This window comes from Oryctolagus cuniculus, chromosome 3, assembly GCF_964237555.1.
Source record: "Oryctolagus cuniculus chromosome 3, mOryCun1.1, whole genome shotgun sequence".
In the NCBI taxonomy this organism is placed as follows: Eukaryota; Metazoa; Chordata; class Mammalia; order Lagomorpha; family Leporidae; genus Oryctolagus; species Oryctolagus cuniculus.
Window position 1 is genome coordinate 76090754 of NC_091434.1, and position 21392 is coordinate 76112145.

The 21392-nt window shown below is 36.1% G+C and overlaps 1 protein-coding gene across 8 annotated transcripts in view; it reads right to left on the reverse strand.

The window, feature by feature from the left end:
- SCN2A (sodium voltage-gated channel alpha subunit 2) overlaps positions 1 to 21392 on the reverse strand; it is a 132472-nt gene that overhangs the window by 28688 nt on the left and 82392 nt on the right. For all 8 annotated transcript variants that reach the window (XM_070071536.1, XM_070071534.1, XM_002712241.3 and 5 more), the window contains 3 exons: positions 17153 to 17326; positions 13529 to 13885; positions 6842 to 7321 (listed from right to left, as the gene is read on the reverse strand). In XM_070071536.1, coding sequence (XP_069927637.1) covers positions 6842 to 7321; positions 13529 to 13885; positions 17153 to 17326 — 1011 coding nt within the window. The remainder of the gene's footprint in view (positions 1 to 6841; positions 7322 to 13528; positions 13886 to 17152; positions 17327 to 21392) is intronic.

Genomic DNA, 21392 nt, shown 5'->3' on the forward strand with positions numbered 1-21392 from the left:
TCCCTCTTTCTACTTTGTGTACATGGATCTATAGTTCCAGTGGTAAATGGAGCCTCTTTAAGGAGCGTAAGTCTCATCCTTCTGCATGTTCCCCATCTGAATAGGATCTGTATATATATAAAAGCTCTTCAAAGTTTTTATATAAAATGAATACTATGAAGAAAGTATGCATGGATTTCAACTTTTTTTGCACAAAAATAAGTGTATATTTTAATTCCATTGTCCTATGAGCATTTTGATGTACCCTCATATTACTTGAATACTTTTAAATTTCTGGTATGTACAAATACAAAGAACCTAAGCTGTACTGTCAGCCCAACCAGCATCTATTTAGAGAAAAAAATGCAGGTTTAATCCTCTTATCAAAGATCATAGTGAATCAGTGGTTGGACTCTGGATCTATACCCCATATCTGCTAGAAGTCTCTAGAGAGTTTCTTTGGTTATTCACAAGTTAACTCAAGTTTTATTAATTTATTAATTGGGACTTGATAAGTAGCACAATGCATGTGATATTATTCATTGACATGTTTCATAATCATGAACTTCAGTATTAATTCAAGCTATACTCATGATTCTTATGTGTGTTAATGTGGATGTAAATACATATTGGACTAGTGCATGAACAAAAGTGTAGTTTAAATAATAGTCCTAAGAACTAGGTAAGAAGTTCTGATTTAGGAAATCTTTCTTGATAACATCAACTCAATGATTTTCTTAAAAAACATCTGAGAGGCAAATATCACATTATAAAACATGTCATTAAAACAGTTAGAAGTAAAAAGTAAAAAGACCATAACAAGCTAGTGCAACAAGTCAAGGATATAAAAATCTTTCACTCCTGATAAGGCCATAAATAAATTCAACAATTAGAATGGTCAAATGTATGCCATTATATGGAACTGTTAACAACTTACATACTTAATGAGGAATTTTTTAAGGAAAAGTAACCTGTGAATCCTCCAATATGGGCATTATGAACTACAAAATGCTACATAAGTAGGAGACCAAAATATAAATCCGCTAGAAGTAGACCTAGTGTAATAAATTCTACCTTTCTCTTTGTAACATTTGGATGTTTCTGTTCTCTTTCATTACCTGTACATATTTATCTGGAAACAAATGTATTGAAAATATTAGTTAAATAATTTGGTGGAAATTTCTTTACATTGCAGAACACTAGTTCTGCTGAGATTCTTCTCAGTGTGAGATAATCTCAGTTAAACGAGATAAGGAGGGAAGAATCATATTTTACTTAACAGTCTAATAAGTAAACAAAATGAAATATGCCAATTTGTATTTTTAAATATTATACTTCAAACTTTTACTTTCCACATTATTGATAAATTACCATCAAACATCAATAGTACTTCTTTCATAAAGTAAAGGTAGGTATGCAAAAGTACATATTTGTTAAAAAATCACAAAAGAAAAATGGAGAGAAAACATCCTGTCCTGCTAACTTTTTGTTAGGCACATTTGTTTCTCATTGTGATGTTAAGCCATTTTAAATAAAATGTAATTAGTAAATGTTGTACATAATTTGGAAAAAGGCAAATTCTAATCTGATACAATAAAAAATTGGGACTTGAAAAATAGATAACTTCAAGCATACATTACCTCAAGTCTTCCCTGTTTGACTGTGTCAGTCATTTTACATGAAAAATCTTGCACGGGAACAATGGATGCTATGGTATTGCTTGAGTTGTGTGGATTTAAGGCCAAAGTGGCATATTAAGATTAGAAAGAAATTGTTGGTATTACCTTTTTTTAAACAACAAAGATGTCAAAATCACTTTAAGTATCATTCCTATTAAATTATATTAAAAGGAAATTATCTTAATAGCATGTATAATTAATACACTATTACTTTTTAAACACATAAAGATCTCACCTATCTTTGTCAGAATGGCAGAAGGAGCCCTCTGCCATGATGGCCCACTCCTCAGTAGATTACCAGGAGATTACTTGTAGACACATGTGTTTGGCCCGTTTTGTTCTTATGTTTAAGATATTTGGAACCTGTCCCCTCCCCCGTTAATCACTATCGCACAGGAAAACTTTACCACAAGCATCACATATTCCCCAGGATAAAATCTTAGAAGGGCTGCTACTGAACCTATCCCACCATTGCTTACTCAAACCTTCCAACCGTACCTGGGCCCTCCTTCTCCCCTTGTATTGGAATATAGTATATTCTTTTGGAGAGCAGCCATTTCATGATAGAGAACCAGAGACATTCTCAAGGAAATTAGAAATTAGAAATTGTAATAATATGAGAGTTCAGAATAAATGAAGCAGAACTGATTTCTGTTCGGTTTGTATTTCATCTCACTCCAGTCAAATCCTCTGGAGACACTGGTAGATGATATGTGCGATTGTCATGTTTTCTCAAATATCTTTCTATAAATGAACTTGGAAAATAATATGCTCAGAGAAAAAGAAAACTAACTTTCACTCTTTCCAAGAAACTTGGAAAAGAGGATACAATGGTAAGAAACCAAAATTTCATACTTTTTTGATAAGTTAATACACAATTGGAAATCATAGTTCTCTTTTGTCCCTTTTTGTCTCTTTTGTTTATATTTGTGTATCTGTGGTTAAGAGTGAGCAATGACTTATTTTGAATTCCATTTAAGATGACTATTCCTTCAACATATAAAGCATTGTGCTTCATGCATCCGGGTGCCAGTGACTTAATATTTTGTTAAAAAGTATCAAAGAAAGCTCCAGGAATGGCATGAGGATTGTTACTTTCAAAGAGCCAAAAATGCTTATATATGATTTATTTTACAGTTTTATTAGAAGAAGAGAGGGGGGATTTATCTAAATGACAGTGTACTTAATATTTTCTTTAAAAAAAAGATTGAATTGTCCTGAGCAATTTAATTAAGTTATTTGTGCACAAAGCTGTGAGTTTAATACCAGTATATGAATGGAACAGTAACTAGAGTCCATAGAACGGTATTATACTGATTGCTATAAATCATAGGAGAAGGCTGAGCTCTTTGTTTGAAAAACATAAACAGAGCAAGAGCTCACAAATCTATTCTCTTGAAGGCGTGTGAAGGCATGATCTATTTAAATAGTATTCTTTAGGAGAAAGCATTCCAGTAGGTTTGGATGAAATTGAGTGTAAAACCCCATAATGGACAAAGGAGTCAATTAGATGAAAAAGGCAGGCTCCAGATCTACTTGTAGAATTAGCACACCACCTATACGTCTTTTTCCTTCTTCTCTTTTTTTTTTTTTTTTGTGTGTGTGCATAAAAGACAACTATTTCCCCTTTTTCAGCCTAGGAGTTTTAGAATAAATATAAGCTGAATCTCCAAGGGAACCATATTCTAAATAAAAAATGTGTTTGGTCAATTGCTAGACATAGCGATGCCATTTTCTCTAAAATGAAGCAGATAAAAATTATACTCACATTGCTAGCGGCCAAAACACAAACATTTCAGTTCATTTACATTACTATCACATTAAAACATCATTTAGAAGTTTGCACATGAATAAGGGATTGCTTTAATTGGTGGAATTTTCTTCAGAAAATCATAAAATGGCACGAACCACAAAATTACCAATAAGTACACACATTTGTGCTATATTAAAAAAAGTTTTGGGAATGAGAAAACTTTTCTGTGAGAGTTTTTAAAAGAGTACCAATGTTTCTCCTTCAGGCCTTTAGCATTTTCAAAATTCTATAATAATATGTGGAATTAAATAATTCATAAAGGCATGCACTTTTTCTTTTCATTGAATATGACTTCTATTGAAATCTATGTAAGAAAATCAACCACTAAATATTAAAAAAAAAGAAAGAAAGAAACTTAGGTTTTCAAACTTGCCTGACCATGCTTTCTATGACTCAGCATAATAGCAGCTGTGCATGTTTTTATTTTATTGCCAATGGATGGGCAAGGAACATAGCTGAGTAACATGCAGGCCAGTCAAAAGTCATTTAGAAACTGATTATATTGATATAAGCACAACTTGCTTGGGTAACCTGGGTAAAAGTGGTGGCACGAGCCTCTGCCTGGTTAAAAAACACCAGAGCTGCGTTCTTGATGGCTCCAGCTTGGTTTTACCCCTGTGAGAAGTAAGAATGGTAAGCAGTGAAGGTCACCATTATTGCACTATTAAATTTTACTTTGAAAAATAATTATTCAAGCATGGCTTCAACATTAATAAAAACTCTAAAAGTAAAATCAGTCATTTAAAATCACAAAAAGAATTCTATTAAGTGTAGTCACAATAACATAATAAGAGTTATAGCATTATGATTATGGTATGAAACTTAAATGATACACTCTAGGCAATCTACAGAAAGCTACTAAGGAATCACACAACTTGACAGACATAAGAGAAGGCTTAGTTCAAACACCTGGAAATCTCTGAGTCCTTCACTTAGAATGCCCTATAAAAAGACATACACTTGGATATTCCAAAGCTCAGTATCTCATTTTCCTTTAATTGTAAAAATCATTTAGAAAGGACTAGCCCTAAGCCTCTTTCAATTTCCTCCTGATTAATGTGATATGCAACACAACACAGCTTCTAGCACAATCCCATCTCACCACTCAAAAAAAAAGAAAAATCCAGACAAAAATTAACAGAAGGCAGACACTGAAAAAATATTTCAAGGGGAGGGTGTTTGAAATTATTGAATAATTGTTTTGAGTCTCCTTTGTTCTAGTATAAAAATACAAAGTAAAATTCTGCAAGATTAAAACCTAAACATTTTCTTTTAGCCTGAGAACACAATCGTTTCCTTGTTTTTGAATTTATATCTAGAAAGTTTGCTATAACACCATAAAATTAAGCATTTCTGCAAACAACTACTTTAACATTAAGGTAATATATTGATGGTAGGAAGGTTGTAAAACAACTCCATAATTCTAGCAATAAAACAGTTCTGTCCATCCATTCTCTGCCTCCACTTCCAAAACACTGAATTCACAAAAGTTACTTTGGTGCATTCAGAATGAACTCAAACTGAAAATAAAGTAAAAAGCTTAATGATGCCAAGATAAATGAGGAAGAAAATTTGGATTTCATTATTATAAACCCTATATTACTAAAAAAACTTTTATGCCAAACATAATGGTCTAAGGGTAGGCAAAATACATGCCCTTTTGGAGAGCATGAGGTTTTAAAGTTTCTGAAGACTGGATATCAAGAATTCATACCTCAAAATTTACCATTGTAATTCTTAGTTTATGTGACACTCTAAAACTAAACATTCTATATGGGAAATATTCATTATTAGTTTTAATGCCAAAATATGAGACAGCAAGACACATTAAAATTCTCATGGGCCAACTCTATTTTCTGAATGCTGACATCAGCTGTGATAGAGAAAATTAGACCCCACTCTTTCACCATAACCCAACTAACTTCACTCTTTTAAAATTTTTTTACCAAGATTGCCAGATATTATTCCATCTTAAAACATAGTAGTCTAGTTAGTGATAATTTGAGTTCAACTAAATTCAGTAATTCTTTGCTCCAGGCTGTATGGTCTACTACTTTGTCCCTGAATGTCATCAATTAGTGTTAAACTAATATCTATTGTTACCTTGTTACCTATTTCTTAATATTTAGTACCTATGTTTAAAACTTTTTTGAATTCCGTGTTTAATATCTACTTCTACCTAATAACTGCACTAGCAAGACTACCTACCTCATAACAAAAAGAAAAGATTACAGCTTACTCTTAAGTAATTTTGTGAAATAAATGAAAGCATACTGTCCAAAATATTTAAGATTCTCTTCTTCAAATTATTTTTCTTTAAAATTATAATTTATCTGTAATTATCATGATTACAGATTAAGTATCATGTTATGCTATTTAAATTTTGTACTACAGTGCTTCAAATGCCCCCCATATCATCTATCTTAGAATGAGAACAATGATGAAACCTTCATCCTCCCTGCCAAACAACCTTTTTTTTTCTATTTTTGATTGATTATGCAAGATTACATTATTTGGAATCCTACCTTCATTTTTGTACAGGTAAAAAAACAAACATTAAGAATTTAAATTCAGCCTTCTGTATAATTTTAACTCTGCAATTACTAACCTATAGGTTAATACAAACAAAACAAACCAAAAACATTCTCTGGTGCTCACACTCTTCTTGTAAGCCAAAGGATACTTTACATTACTAAAAAATAGAAAATAAATGTCCACTGAATTGGCAAATCCAGAATTTTGAGTTTTGCAATGCACTAAAGTTTTTTGTTTAAATATCATGCTTGTTAGTTTAAAAATATTTATAGCATGATTCCTCATCATTATCTTCTCCTCCTTAAAAAAAATTGCTTCAGGAAATAGAAAACTATATGCAAATATCAAGCCAAGATTCCAGTCAGGTTTTCTATGAGTAAATATGCCTGTGCAAACTAAGTAAGACAATGTTTTATTAAGTATTTCATAAAAGCCAAGAATGTGACAATATGAGAATTAGAAGTACCCCCATCAAGCATTTTTCTAGCACATAGAAAGACCACTGTATGGTGAGATATAAGGAAAAAGTGCACATACTGAGGCATTTTCACATATCTAAAATCATTTTAGAGCACTTAGGAAATTTCACATTAATCTGCACATTAATATTACCAAAGATTCAAAGTGTTGAATATTTGAAAAAATAAGATAGTATATCACTTGTCCAATTATATCCTAATCTTTCACTAATTTATTTATTACCAATTTTGCCATAAAAAATGTACCAACACATATTTCCTATTTTTTTCCAAGAAGAAATCATGCAACTTAATTAATGATTTTAAAGCAATAGAAGTATAGAATACCAAAATATCCCCCTTTTTAAAATTCCTACCTCTTTGCTTTCCTCCATATCTGACTCGCTGCTGAACTCTTCAGTATTTAAGTTTTCAAAGTCAGATTCTCCAACAGCAATTGGGACAGTCACAGTGAGGCTGGGGTTGTTTATAAATGACATGTAATCACTTTCATCCACAACATACTTTTCAACACTACTGCCTATACCACTGGTAGTTCCATTCCCATCTTTGAGATAGTTGAGGTCTTTGCCTATTTCTATGGTGGTATGGTTGGAAATACAGCTGTCTTTTTTGTTATTTAGATCTTCAAGGGGTTTAATTTCATCTAGAGCCTTCTGCTTTCTAACAAAGGCTTTCTGAATAAATTCACGTATTTTTCTCTTAACAAAATCGATTCCTTTCTGCATCCTTCCCACAGCAATCTGGAGATTGTTCATTTCATTATCATCGTCAGTGGCAGCAAGATTGTCAGAACTGAAAGAACTCAAGAGCAAGGCCAGGAAGAGGTTCAGAACCTAAAAGACAGAGGGAATAAGTGATCACAACCTTCTGTTGTTCCAATTGCTTTTAACTATAAATTGTCCCAAATTGCTCCTACACCTTATTTTATGCTAGATATGTCTTCTAGTTCCATGAGAAAGTGTTCTGAAAAAAATTAACAAAATTAAAAATACCTGATCAATATGAAATAAAATTATTTGTGCTACTTATTTTCTAGTCATTTCAAATTCCCTAAAGCCATCATTGTATGGAATGTCTATATGTCTCAATTCCAAAGTGAAATGTTGACAATTGCAGAGTTAAAAAGAAAAACAATTTCTTTGACGTATTAAATATTTTGTCCATGTGATCTGTAATTCCTAGGATACTGATAATTCACCACAATTTATCCCTAAAGCCAAAGATGATAATATATTAATACACTTTTATTTTTATTTATTTGAATCATTTTTTACCCAGATAATATGCAAAATTAGAGAAAAAATATATATTGCTACATCAAAAGCCCCAATTTTTGAATCAGAAAGATCACAGCTGCAATATTTGCACAATGGTTGCAAATACTATAAAGAAATAATTATGTAATAGAAATTATATCAATACTTAAATAATTAAAGATTGTGGAGTTGAACCATTGCATGAATAAGACCACTAATTAGTCTGTAAATTGGGCTTTCAAAAATAAGCTTACTGGTATGAGTGAAAAGATTAGTGAGGAGGGACTCATTGTGTAAATTCAGAAGGAGGTAATTTCCTAAGAAATCAGTCATTCCCAGGGGCCAAAGACTGAGTCACGCATTCTTTATTCTGACTTGACAGACAGTGTCCCTGAGTTCCTGGTTATTGAAGCAGACAGAACAAAAGAAGGATATTAACAGGAAAGGGGAAAACTGCAAATAAACATTACCCTAGTACAAAAGAATCCTGGGAAAGGTTTTAAGTAAAACTCCGATGGAAACGATGCTACGTTCTTGCTGCATTGCTGTTGCTATCAAGCTAGTAAAGCTTAGAGTTCCTTTGTGGAACACTAATAAACCGTGGTTTTCAAAAATATAAAACTGATGGCAGGGACCTGGTGGAGTGATTTAGATGATGTCTGAAATGCCTGCGTTCCATATCAGAGTCCCTGAACTGTCCTGGCTGTGCCTCAGATTCCAGCTTCCTGCTCAGGTAACTGGGGCACTGTCACCCACATCACAGATGGAGACTGAGGTCCAGACTCCTGGCTTTAGCCCGGCCCAGTCCCAGTGGTTGTGGGCATTTAAGGAGTGAACCAGTAGCTGGAAGATCGCTCCATCTATCTCTGTCTCCTTACTTTTCAAATAAATAAAAGTAAATCAATTAATATTCACAGAAGATAAAAGTGTGTAAAATCCAATAAGGACTGCATGTACTTTTGAGTGTCTATAGTGACCCATCCTAGAGCCCCTATGCCGTGACAGCTGATGCCGGAGGCTCATTCACTTCTGGAATTTATTATTTACATGGTAAAATTGCGGTTTATTATGATTTGCCTTTAAAATTCTTATATAGATGAAAATAGATAAAAGAAGGAAATCTAATATTGTTTTTATCTATAATAAAACTAACATTTTTGGTGATAAGTACTTTCTAGATTTATTTTGCTAAAGCTTATTATGGTACTATCATTGCCTATAAGATGAATTTTTTTGATGTACATCAGTCAGAACTCCTAGCATGAGATCTGGTCTATACCACTTTAATGCAACTACTTTACGTGTACGTGTCATTTGCTGTTATATCTGTATGGCCTTCTCCCCTTTCTCGTCTTGTCCTTGGAAATTTCTCACATATCTATCACTTTGGATTAGATTCTTTTGTAAACAAGTACAGTGTTGCTGACAGACTGGGAGTTCTTTTAGATCAAAAACATGCTTTAAAGAGCCATGTCATTTAAAGAGCCAGCAGCATTGACACTAGATAATAACATAAGTAGCTTTTTATTGAACTCTTCATAAGCGTCTGACTTACGGCAAGTGTTTTACAAGGTTCATATGACTTACAACAGTTCCATGAAGCAGTAGTTACTATGGCTGTTTTATAGATGAGAAAATGGACTTCTGTAAAGCTTAACTTGTTCAGATAACACTGCTAGTGTCCTTGGAAAACAGCAGAAGATGGCACACATGCTTGGGTCTCTGTTACTATTGTAGGAGACCAGAATGGAGTTCCTAGCTTCTGGCATCAGCTGGGCCCAGAACTGGCTGTTGTTGCCATTTAGGGAGTGACTAAATCAGTGGATAGAAAATCTCTCTCTCTCTCTTTTTCTCTCTCTCTGTCATTTTGCCCTCCAAATAAATAAACAAAAATTTTCTAAAAATACCTGCTACTGGCTAGAGACTACTTTCTATCTGCCCATTTCTCTTATTTCTACACATTTTTTGAAAAACAGAGAGACATATCTTTTAAAGTTAATGTGCAGGGCAAGAACGAAATTTCTGTCACTTACTAACCCCATGACTCTAGATAAGCAACACAACCAATCTGAGCCTCAGTTTCTTCATCTGTAAAATAAATACGGTGATTTCCCCCATGTTCAGCTTTGTAAGGATTCAGTGAAAGAATCCACGTGGCTCTCAGCACAGCTCCTGGAATATGGTGACCCATTGAGCTAACCATAGCTGTTATTATCCATGTTTCTGTCCAACCTGCCTTCTGCACCACTATCTTTCCATTGATCTGATTTTCCTAGACATATTTGGGTAGACTAAGCTAATCTTTGTTTAGATTTCTTTTGCTGCCAAAGGGTATCTCCATCAGGCATTGGTGGGATCAATGTCAATTTAAGAGATCCACATTCAGGGCCGGTGTTTGGCCTAGCAGTTAGATGCTGATTAGGATATCCATTTGTGCTCCCTATCAGAGAAACTTGGTTCAATACCTGCTTCTGGCCTCTAACTCTAGCTTCCTTCTACAGCATGCCTTGGATGGCAGAGGTGATGGATCAAGTAATTAAGTGGGTTCCTGCCACTCATGTGGGAGATCTGAATTGAGTTTCTAGACTAGAGATTCAGCCAGGCCCAGTTTTAGCCCCTACAGGTATTTGGCAGGCAAATAAGTGAATGGGAGTACATTTCTTTCTCTCTCTTTCTTTCTCTCTGATATATATACCTAATAGCTCCTGAAAGTCTCTTTAAATTTGAACTTTGTGTACTATTATATATCAGAGAGATGCATTTTATTTCACTAAACTAACAGATGATATTGGATAAGCTGAGATTGTTCCTCTTTAAATCGCTCCACATTCTCCTGCTACATAAATTGTACCAATATATCACTTGCTTATTATCAAGTCTTGATCAAAATCCATCTGTAGCGTTGAATTGCCTAGGGAAAAGTTTGCTTAATTATGCACAGTCAGCCTTTTCATAAATTACTCTCTTCACAATCTGGCCCCAAACTTAATATGTTACTACTCCCACAGAACACCCTATTGCAATCTGATCATTCACGGATGTAAAGGATACTGTTCTCTGCCTTTTCTTCTCTTCTTCAAATATGTTTCAAATACATATAATATAGGAAGCCAAATCTATAATACAAGCTTATGATTTTCTTTGCTTCTGTTCTATGCAATCTTGTACTTTTCTGAAAGCAACTATTTTAAAGTTGCATTGAGGGTTGTGTTGGCTTTAAAGATATCTATAAATGCAGCAATGAATGGACATGGATTTTCAACATATATCAATCAGTAGGATTGCTGGATCATATGGCAATTTTATTTCTAGATTTTTTTAAAAGTTTTATTCACTAGAGAGAGGAGAGAAAGCGAAATTTTCAATTTTCTGATTCACTCCCCAAATCTGCTGGTCACAACATCTGGGGTTGGGCTAGCCCCAAGCAAGGAGCCCAGAACTCTATCTGGGTCTCTTATGCGGCTGGCAGGAATCCAAGTAGTTGGACCATCATCTACTGCCTTACCAGTTATTTTGGCAGGGAGCTGGATTGGAAGCAGAATAGCTGGGGCTTGAACCAAGGTGGGATATGGGCATCCCAAGCTGTAGTTCAACTCACTGTGCCACAATAGTGGCCAGTATTTTTAGTTTTTTTTTTTTTTTCTATAGTGGCTGAATTAATTTATATTGGAGCATTATTCACAACAGCAAAAGATATGGAGTCAACCAAGGTTGCACAATAAAATGAACAGATAAAGAAAGTGTGACATATATATAAATAATATTTAGCCATAAAATGATGAAATCTGGTCATTTGTATCAAAATAGGATAGAACTGGAAGACATTGTTTTAAATTAAATAAGACAGATACAGAAAGGAATACCACATGTTCTGCCTCTTATGTGGAGGCTAAAAAATCTCAATCTGAAGAAAGAGCTGTGATTACTAGAGGCTGGGAGGGAAAGGGGAGGGAGAGGGAATCTGATATGGATACCAAATCAGAATTATATGGAAGGAATTATATGGAAGGGTTACACAGCATAATAGGTGACTATGGTTCATAATAATCTATTATATGTTCTATGCAGAAATAGAAGAAAGCACTCCAGTCATAAACTACTGTCAAAGAAGGGGAAATGCTGATCCCCTTGATTTCATCAGAATGCATTATATACATATATTAAAATGTTGCACTGTAGCCCATAAATACATACAATTATTGTTAATAAAATATTGTACACATATGCACACCCACGCAAAAGTTATTTGATACAGGGCCACATTTCTTCTTACGTGATTTCTTAGACGCTAATGAATACAATATGGCAGAAGCAATGGAGTGTGACTTTCAAGACAGGAATGAGAGGAGGAACTTCTTCTCCCCTTCTGTCTTACATCAGTTGTTCTGCAAGAACAGTCACTGCATCATGAGGATGTTCAACAGTCCCGTGGGAAGTCCCCTATAGAGAAGAGCTGATGCCTTCAACTAACAGTCAACAGTGAACTGAGAACTCTTGCCAACAGTCATGAACCTCCTTCCTCTAGCCTCGGTCAAGGTAACTGTAGCCCTAGCCAACATCTTGACAGTGACTTCATTAGGGAACCTGCACCAAAACCAACTGCTTCGCTGCTACCAAACTCCTGACCCACAGAACTATGGGACAATCAGTGTGTGCTTAAGTCACCGATATATTTCTGGTTATACACCGTTCATACTTCTTGTTACTTCAATTATCTAAGCTAATGTTGAGGAGGCTGAAACCCAGAATTGAATAGGAAGAATTCTTTCTCTATTTCTTCCTTGGAGTAATTGGAGGTTACTTTATTGTGTGTGTTTGGGGGGGGGGTGGAATTAACTATATAAATTAAAGTAATATATACTTTAAAATATTCGTTATTTTTCTATCTCAGTGACTTGAACACGAATCAATCTACTTAGTTTAATTACTTTATAATTAAAGTACAGAAGCCTGATTCTTTTCACTAAGTCTGCTGTCCTGTTTCCGTGCTGCTGGATCCGTTGTTCCCTGATTGGAGAGGGTCTACCTTTCTTCCTATCAAACTGAAGCTTACCTGTCATTAAAGATATTACAGGTACAAGCATTTCAGCCATGATTTTCTAAATCAACTTTGCTATGATAAACCAATGTTTCCATTTTGTAAACTTGACATGCAGAATTTTGTTTTCACACTTTTTGACATGGGTTAGATGCTTCCAATTTTCACTCCTGTTTGAATATGTCTCCCATCACTCTGTCATATTCATCTTCCCATTGTCATTTCCTGTAAGACTCAGTGCACTGATGCCGGGCATGGCTAATTTTACACAGAAATAGCTATGTTTCTTTAATCATTGTTCCTAGCCCATACAACAGATTGTAGGCACCAAATACTCCATTGCTTTTAACTGAGAAAATTATATTTTTACTTAAATATGTAACAAATGCAAATTTGAAATATTTTCAACGATACTACTGCTAGTATTCACAAAATTTTATCTATTCTTAGTTACACATCCATACTTTAGTCCAAGAAATAAAAGATACAATCTAGAAATTTTACTTTCCATGGACTAATAAATTATATGTTGAGAAAATACAATTTGGATTCAGAAGATATTTTAAGGGTTTGCCTTGATTAAAAATCTAAACCATTCCTGCCTCTGACAGCGTGAATAATGAAGAATTAGAAATACTCTGGAAAGAAAACCACAGAAAATTTACACAACGTTCTTCAGTTAAATATCCTTTGTCATGGTTACATTATCTATTACTGAAAATGAGGGAAATATTTTTACTACATACCACTAGGTTTCCAATCACCATGACCATCATGAAGACAGTAAGGCACATGGTTTGACCAGCGACCTCCATACAGTCCCACATGGTCTCTATCCACTCTCCACACAGCACACGGAACACGATCAAGAAAGAGTGGAAGAAGTCATGCATGTGCCAGCGTGGAAGTTCACAATCATTGGAAATCTTGCAGACACATTCTTTGTAGCTCTTACCAAAGAGCTGCATGCCAACCACAGCAAAAATGAAGACAATGATGGCCAACACCAAGGTGAGGTTACCCAGTGCCCCCACGGAATTGCCAATGATTTTAATTAGCATGTTTAGTGTGGGCCAGGACTTTGCCAACTTGAAAACTCGGAGCTGGAAACAAAAGCAAGAAGAACATTAGTTTTTTGCATTTCAAAAGATTCATAATTTTATTTACAGGAATAATTTATAGTATAATAGTCTCAGGTGTAAAATTAGGGGTTTATTTACATGTCAAACAATTATGTAGCAAATGTAACAGTTATCTGATATTATAGGGCATTTTTAATCCATAAATGATTCATGCTGTAAATAAAATAATTTTACAGTTTTTAAATTGGCATGTTAACAAGAAACACCAAAATTTCCAGAACACTACACAAGCATATTTCCTGTCCCCTTTTCAAAAGAACCTAAAATACTTGAGATTAATGGTAGTTAATCAGAAGATATTATATTTCACAGAAATTGGGATTCACATTTATTTAATGCATTGTTTAAAATTTTATTGATGGGGCTGGCATTGTTACATAGTGGGTGAAGCCACCACCTGCAATATCACCATTCCATATGGGCAATGGTTCTAGGCTAGCTGTTCCACTTCCAATCCAACTCCCTGCTAATAGCCTGAAAACAGCAATTGAAGATGACTGAAGCTGTTTGGAGCCCTGTCAACCACATGGGAAACCCAGATGAAGCTCCTGGCTCCTGGATTCAGCCTGGCCTACCCCTGCCATTGTGGCCATCTGGGGAGTGAACCAGTGGAGAGATGATCTTTCTCTCTCTGTGTCTCTCCCTCTCTCTCTGTAACTCTTTTAAAATAAATAAATACACCTGTAATAAATCAATGAATAAAACTGTTATTTACTTATCTGAGAGACAGGGAGAATTATTATCACTAGATCACCTCTCAAATACCCTCAATGGGCTGGCCTGGCCTGTGTTAGGTCAAGTCCAGAAGACAGAATGCAATCCAGGTCTCTCACACATGTGACAGGAACACAATCACTCAGACTATCACCGCTTCCTCCCAGGGTCTGCCTAAATGCTCTCATTATTTAAAATCTAAAATTAGATATTTTTTTCAGTGTTCCAGAAATATCATACTGAAGTGCACACGTACATATAATACTAACATTTAAATTAGAAGAAAAAATAAACTAATTTCCTCCAGTCTTTAAATTGCTTTAATCTAACTGTATCTTTAGGTTGCTGTAACATCAGACTATTTTTTAAAGATTTATTATATTTGAAGAAGAAGTATTTTGACTTAAGTAAAAAGTTGCACTTTTTCAACATTATGTCTTCAGTGACTTAATTAGTCCACTCAGTGTAGTGTGTAAGTAGACTTCTGCCACTGTGCTTGACACGTTGGTTGTATGAACTCAGAGAGGCCTTGTAAGTACCATTTGCAGTTAAACAACAGCAGTGTTTTATTTCTGAGTATCAGTAAATGTCAAGCTGAGAGTAGCACATTGTTTAATGGTCTCTAAGTCACCCAAAGTAGCAAATATTAGAAGCAATATGCCTAATGTATTCTAGAGAATAATTTATGCAAAAGAACTGAAACATTAAGCAAAAAAACTAATGATATGCTTTCTATTTCCCAAAACTACAAAACATTATCATGAAGATTTACTAAATATTTCTTAAAAATAGTTGCTTATGGCCGGCGCCGCAGCTCACTAGGCTAATCCTCCGCCTAGCGGCGCCGGCACACCGGGTTCTAGTCCCGGTCGGGGCGCCGGATTCTGTCCCGGTTGCCCCTCTTCCAGGCCAGCCCTCTGCTGTGGCCAGGGAGTGCAGTGGAGGATGGCCCAGGTGCTTGGGCCCTGCACCCGCATGGGAGACCAGGAGAAGCACCTGGCTCCTGGCTTCAGATCAGCATGATGAGCCGGCCGCAGCGCGCCGGCTGCGGCGGCCATTGGAGGGTGAACCAACGGCAAAGGAAGACCTTTCTCTCTGTCTCTCTCTCTCACTGTCCACTCTGCCTGTCAAAAAAATAAAAAATAAAAAAATAAAAAAAATAAAAAAAAATAGTTGCTTATATTTATCATATAATCAGTTTTATTTTTTTTTGCATTTCTTGCATCCTTATAGCTTCATGTTAGGTTCATAGTTATCCTTGAGGATGAGGTAAGGGAAGGATAGTTGGATTGTAACTCAAATTTGAAATTTGAAAGTTGTAAGAGAAATTTTATGAACAGATTTAACAACCAAGTCTGGAGATATATCAGCATTGAAATTTATCACCTACAGGAATTTGTGTTTAGTAATCATAAGCAATCTCTCTGAAAATAAATCACAAAAGCTTAGAGCCAAATCAAGGAAACTGTACAATAAAAGATATCAAGTTTCAATGGATATGTGTGAAATTAAATTTTACTTCTTAATTTTAAAATATCATAAAATTTATGAAATACAAAGATCAAATGAAATATGCTTTCTTTAACATTAACAGAATGTATTGCAGGCAGCTCTACACAGGGAGTAGATTTGGTAACTTTCTGATTTGACTGAAGGAGCAGATGTGTGGGGAGCTCTTTCTGTTTATCCTCCCCTCAGCTGCGCCCTATTCTAAGCCATGGCTTCTATGGGGACAAAATGGGCAAGGAACAACTCCATAATTCCTGAGCCCCTGACAGTAAATGGATTCCATCTTCCCTCCTGACAATGCCTCCTACTGTATAGTTAACACAAGCCTTAGATAACTGACAAGTGCCTATGGTATTCTTAATTGTGATTTGAGTTTTATTTGTGACTTCCCTATTCTTCCTCGCCATTGTACCTGTCATTCAATTACTCAGGAGAGAAATATTGACTATTATTTGACTAAGTTTAATATATTCATGAAAACTATGGTGTAGGTAAGAGTTTTGTCCTAGCACTTAAGTCACCAGTTAGGACACCTGTGTCCCCTATCGTGTACCTGGAGTTGAGTCCAAGCTTTGCCCCAAATTCTAGTTTCCTACAAATGTGCACCCTAGCAAACAGCAAATGATGGCTCAAGTGGTTGGGTCTCTGCAATCCATGTGTTTGACTTAGATTGAATTTGTGGCTCTTGGCTTTAGATTCCAATCCTAGAAGTTTCAGGAATTGGGGCAGTGAATCAGTAGAGGGATCTCTCTCTCTCTCTCTCTCTCTCACCCTCACCCTCTCTCTCTTTCTCTCTCTTGCTCTCTTCTCTGTCTCTCTGACTTTCAAAAATAGAAAGGCACAATGAAGATGCAGCTATTATCTCATGAAGCAATTGGTTTGTTTTACAAATGGATTCAAATAATATTATAATTATGTGAAATCTTATAATTGTTATAAAATAAGAATGAAAACTATAAAATTATTCATGAGAATAAATATTACAGACACTTCCAGTTAATTTACCAGCCGAAATGATCGAAGAACTGACAATCCTTCAACATTGGCTAAACCAAGTTCCATTAAACTAAGGCTCACAATAAAACCATCAAAAATATTCCAGCCTTCTTGAAAGTAGTAATATGGATCCATGGCAATAATCTTGAGAAACATTTCTGCTGTGAAGATTCCAGTGAAGACCTAAATGAGAAACGTATTTTATACATGAGTGAATGATCTTGAAAGGTAAATTATTATTGAGTAATTTAATATACTCCCAATAAATCAAAATTAAATTTTGTATTTTAAAAATTGGTTTGAAGTCAATGAATTGGTACCCTCAAGTGCTTTGTATTCAACTCAAAATTTAATATTTGAGTATATTTAAGTTTCATCGAGTTATGAAAAATACATGGATCAATAGAATAGAATTTAACAGCTGTATTTGCTAATGAAAGATGCATCTGACTTCTTATGAACACTGCCTGGGGCTCTGCGTCTTATCTCTCTAGCCCTTATGAGCACTCATGTGAAACTACGTCTTTAATCCTCTTGGGTATATAACCCAAACTAGAACTGCTGAGTCATGTGATAATTATACCGCTAACATTTTTTATTTTTATTTTTTTTGACAGGCAGAGTGGACAGTGAGAGAGAGAGAGAAAAAAAAAGAGAGAGAGAGAAAGAAAGGTCCTCCTTTTTCCATTGGTGCACCCTCCAATGGCAGCAGGAGCGCTGCAGCTGGCGCACCACACTGATTTGAAGCCAGGAGCCAGGTGCTTCCTCCTGGTCTCCCATGCAGGTGCAGGGTCTAAGCACTTGGGCCATCCTCCACTGCACTCCCGGGCCACAGCAGAGAGCTGGACTGGAAGAGGAGCAACCGGGACAGAATCTGGCGCCCTGACCGGGACTAGAACCCGGTGTGCAGGCGCGCAGGCGGAGGATTAGCCTATTGAGCCATGGTGCCGGCATACCGCTAACATTTTGAGGATCAGTTAATTATTTTGCAAGGTGATGTTTATGCATAGACATTTCAATTTCTCTACAAACTTGCCAAAAAATTGTTCTTATCTTTCTTTCTGATTCTAACCATGCTTGTGAAGGTAAAGTGGTATCACATTTGGTTTTGATTCCCTTTTTCTAAGGACTAATGCTTGATCATCTTTTATGTGCTCATTGGCAAGGGCATAGCTTCTTTGTCAAAATATCTATTAAAATCCTTTTGCAACTTTTAAATTGAATTATCTACCTCTTTGTTGGTGATCTTTCAGGCTATTTAGTTAGATAATAGTCACCATCAGGTATGTGATTTGAAATTACCTTCTTTTTTTTAACTTTTATTTAATGAATATAAATTTCCAAAGTACAGCTTATAGATTACAATGGCTTCCCCCCCATAATGTCCCTCTCACCCGCAACCCTCCCCTTTCCCACTCCCTCTCCCCTTCCATTCACATCAAGATTCATTTTAAATTCTCTTTATATACAGAAGATCAGTTTAGCATACATTAAGTAAAGATTTCAACAGTTTGCTCCCACACAGAAACATAAAGTGAAAAATACTGTTTGAGTACTAGTTATAGCATTAAATCACAATGTACCGCACATTAAGGACAGAGATCCTACATGAGGAGTAAGTGCACAGTGACTCCTGTTGTTGATTTAACAAATTGACACTCTTGTTTATGGCATCAGTAATCACCCTAGGCTCTTGTCATGAGCTGCCAAGGCTATGGAAGCCCCCTGAGTTCACCCACTCTGATCATATTTAGACAAGGCCATGGTCAAAGTGGAAGTTCTCTCCTCCCTTCAGAGAAAGGTACCTCCTTCTTTGATGACCTGTTCTTTCCACTGGGATCTCACTCGCGGAGATCTTTTATTTAGTCTTTTTTTTTTTTTCCCCCAGAGTGTCTTGGCTTTCCATGCCTGAAATACTCTCATGGGTTTTTCAGCTGGATCCACATGCCTTAAGGGCTGATTCTGAGGCCAGAGTGCTGTTTAGGACATCTGCCATTCTATGGGTCTGCTGTGTATCTCACTTCCCATGTTGGATCATTCTCTCCCTTTTTGATTCTATCAGCTAGTATTTGCAGACACTATTCTTGTTTATGTGATCCCTTTGGTTCTCAGTCCTATCATTATGATCAATTGTGAACAGAAATTGATCACTGGGACTAGTGAGATGTCATTGGTACATGCCACTTTGATGGGATTTTATTGGAATCCCCTGGTATGTTTCTAACTCTACCGTTTTTGTTTTTTTGTTTGTGTTTTGTTGTTGTTGTTGTTGTTGTTGTTGTTGTTTTGACAGGCAGAGTGGACAGTGAGAGAGAGAGAGAGACAGAGAGAAAGGTCTTCCTTTGCCATTGGTTCACCCTCCAAAAGCCGCCGCAGCCGGCGAGCTGCAGCCGACGCACCGCGCTGATCCGAAGGCAGGAGCCAGGTGCTTCTCCTGGTCTCCCATGGGGTGCAGCGCCCAAGGACTTGGGCCATCCTCCACTGCACTCCCGGGCCACAGCAGAGAGCTGGCCTGGAAGAGGGGCAACCGGGACAGAATCCGGCACCCCGACCGGGACTAGAACATGGTGTGCCAACGCCACAGGGTGGAGGATTAACCTAGTGAGCCGGGGCGCCGGCCTGAAATTACCTTCTTCTACTCTACAATTGCCTTTTCACTTTCTTGATAATATCATTTACAGCACAAATGTTTTAATTTTGAGGAAGTTTCAACTTATTTACCTTTCTTATGTTGCTTGTTCTTTTGGTCTCATATTTAAGAAATCGCTGCTTAACTCTAGGACATGAGTATTTGTTTCTCAATTTACTTCTAATAGCTTGTACTCTTAACTCTTACATTTAGTCTACGGTCTATTTTGATTTAATTTTTGTGTATTTTTTAGATAAGAGTTCAATTCTATTCTTTGTATGTGCATACCTACTTACCCTAATACCATTTGTGGAAAATGCTCCTTTCCTCAGTTGTCTTGACAGTTTTGTTGAGAATCAGTTGAACATAAATGTGTTTACCATGGCATGGTCAATTTTGTTTCATTGATTTATGTGTTAATCCTTTTGCCACTAACAAACTGTCTTACTCTCATTTTGTACAAAGTGTTTACATTTGGAAATGTGAGTTTTCTGACATTCTTAGAGAAACAATTAAAATCATTTTAGCACATGGTCACTTGTATTTCTATATGAAATTTAAAATTTTCTTACCAATTTATGCAGAATAGGCCACTGATTTTAAAAAGAACTGCATTAAATATGTAGATCAGTTTGGTGAGTATTATCAATAATGTTGTCTTCCAATACATGAACAATCAATGTTCTCTATTTATTTAATACTTTCCTAATTTCTTTCCACTATGTTTTGTACTTCCTTGTACTTACCTTACTTTTAAAAACTTATTTGTTTCTTATTCTTTTGATGCTGTTATAAATATAATTTTTCCAATTTAATTTTTTGTCATTAATAGTGTACAAGAATTATAATTCATTTGTATATATTTATCTTGTACTTTTCAACATTGGTGGGCTTCTTCACAAGTTCTAATAGTTGCATGTGTGTTTGTGTGTGTGTGTGTGCATGTGTCTGTATTCCATAGCATTTTTTTCTTTTTTTTTCTAAATATTTATTTATTTAGTTGAAAGGCAGAGTTACAGAGAGGCAGAAGTGCAGGGAGAGAGAGAGAGAGAGAGAGAGAGAGAGACAGAGGTTTTCCATCTGCTGGTTCACTCCCCAGATGGCCGCAACGGCCAGAGCTGCACCCGTCCAAAGCCAGGAGCCAGAGCTTCTTCTGGGTCTCCCAAGTGGGTGCAGGGGCTCAAGGACTTGGATCATCTTCTACTGCTTTACCAGGCCATAGCAGAGAGCTGGAGCAGAAGTGGAGCCGCCCGGACATGAACTGGCGCCCCTAAGGGATGCTGGCACTGCAGGTGGCGCCACAGCGCTGCCCATAGGATTTTCTAAATATGGAGTCACGTCATCTGTGGATAGGGTTTTACTTCTTTCCATTCTGGATGTCACTTAGTCCTTTTTTACTGCCTTGCTTAGAACTTTCATTACAATATTGAAGAGAAGTGGCAAGAATATCCATCCTTGTCTTGTGCTTTTCTTAGAATGTAAACATCTAATTTCATTAAATGTGTGATGCGGGGGGTCCAGAGTTGTGGCATAGTGGGTAAAGCTGCTGCCTGTGATGCTGGCATCCAAACGGGCTCCAGTTTCTGTCACGTTTGTTCTACTTCCCATCCAGCTCCCTGT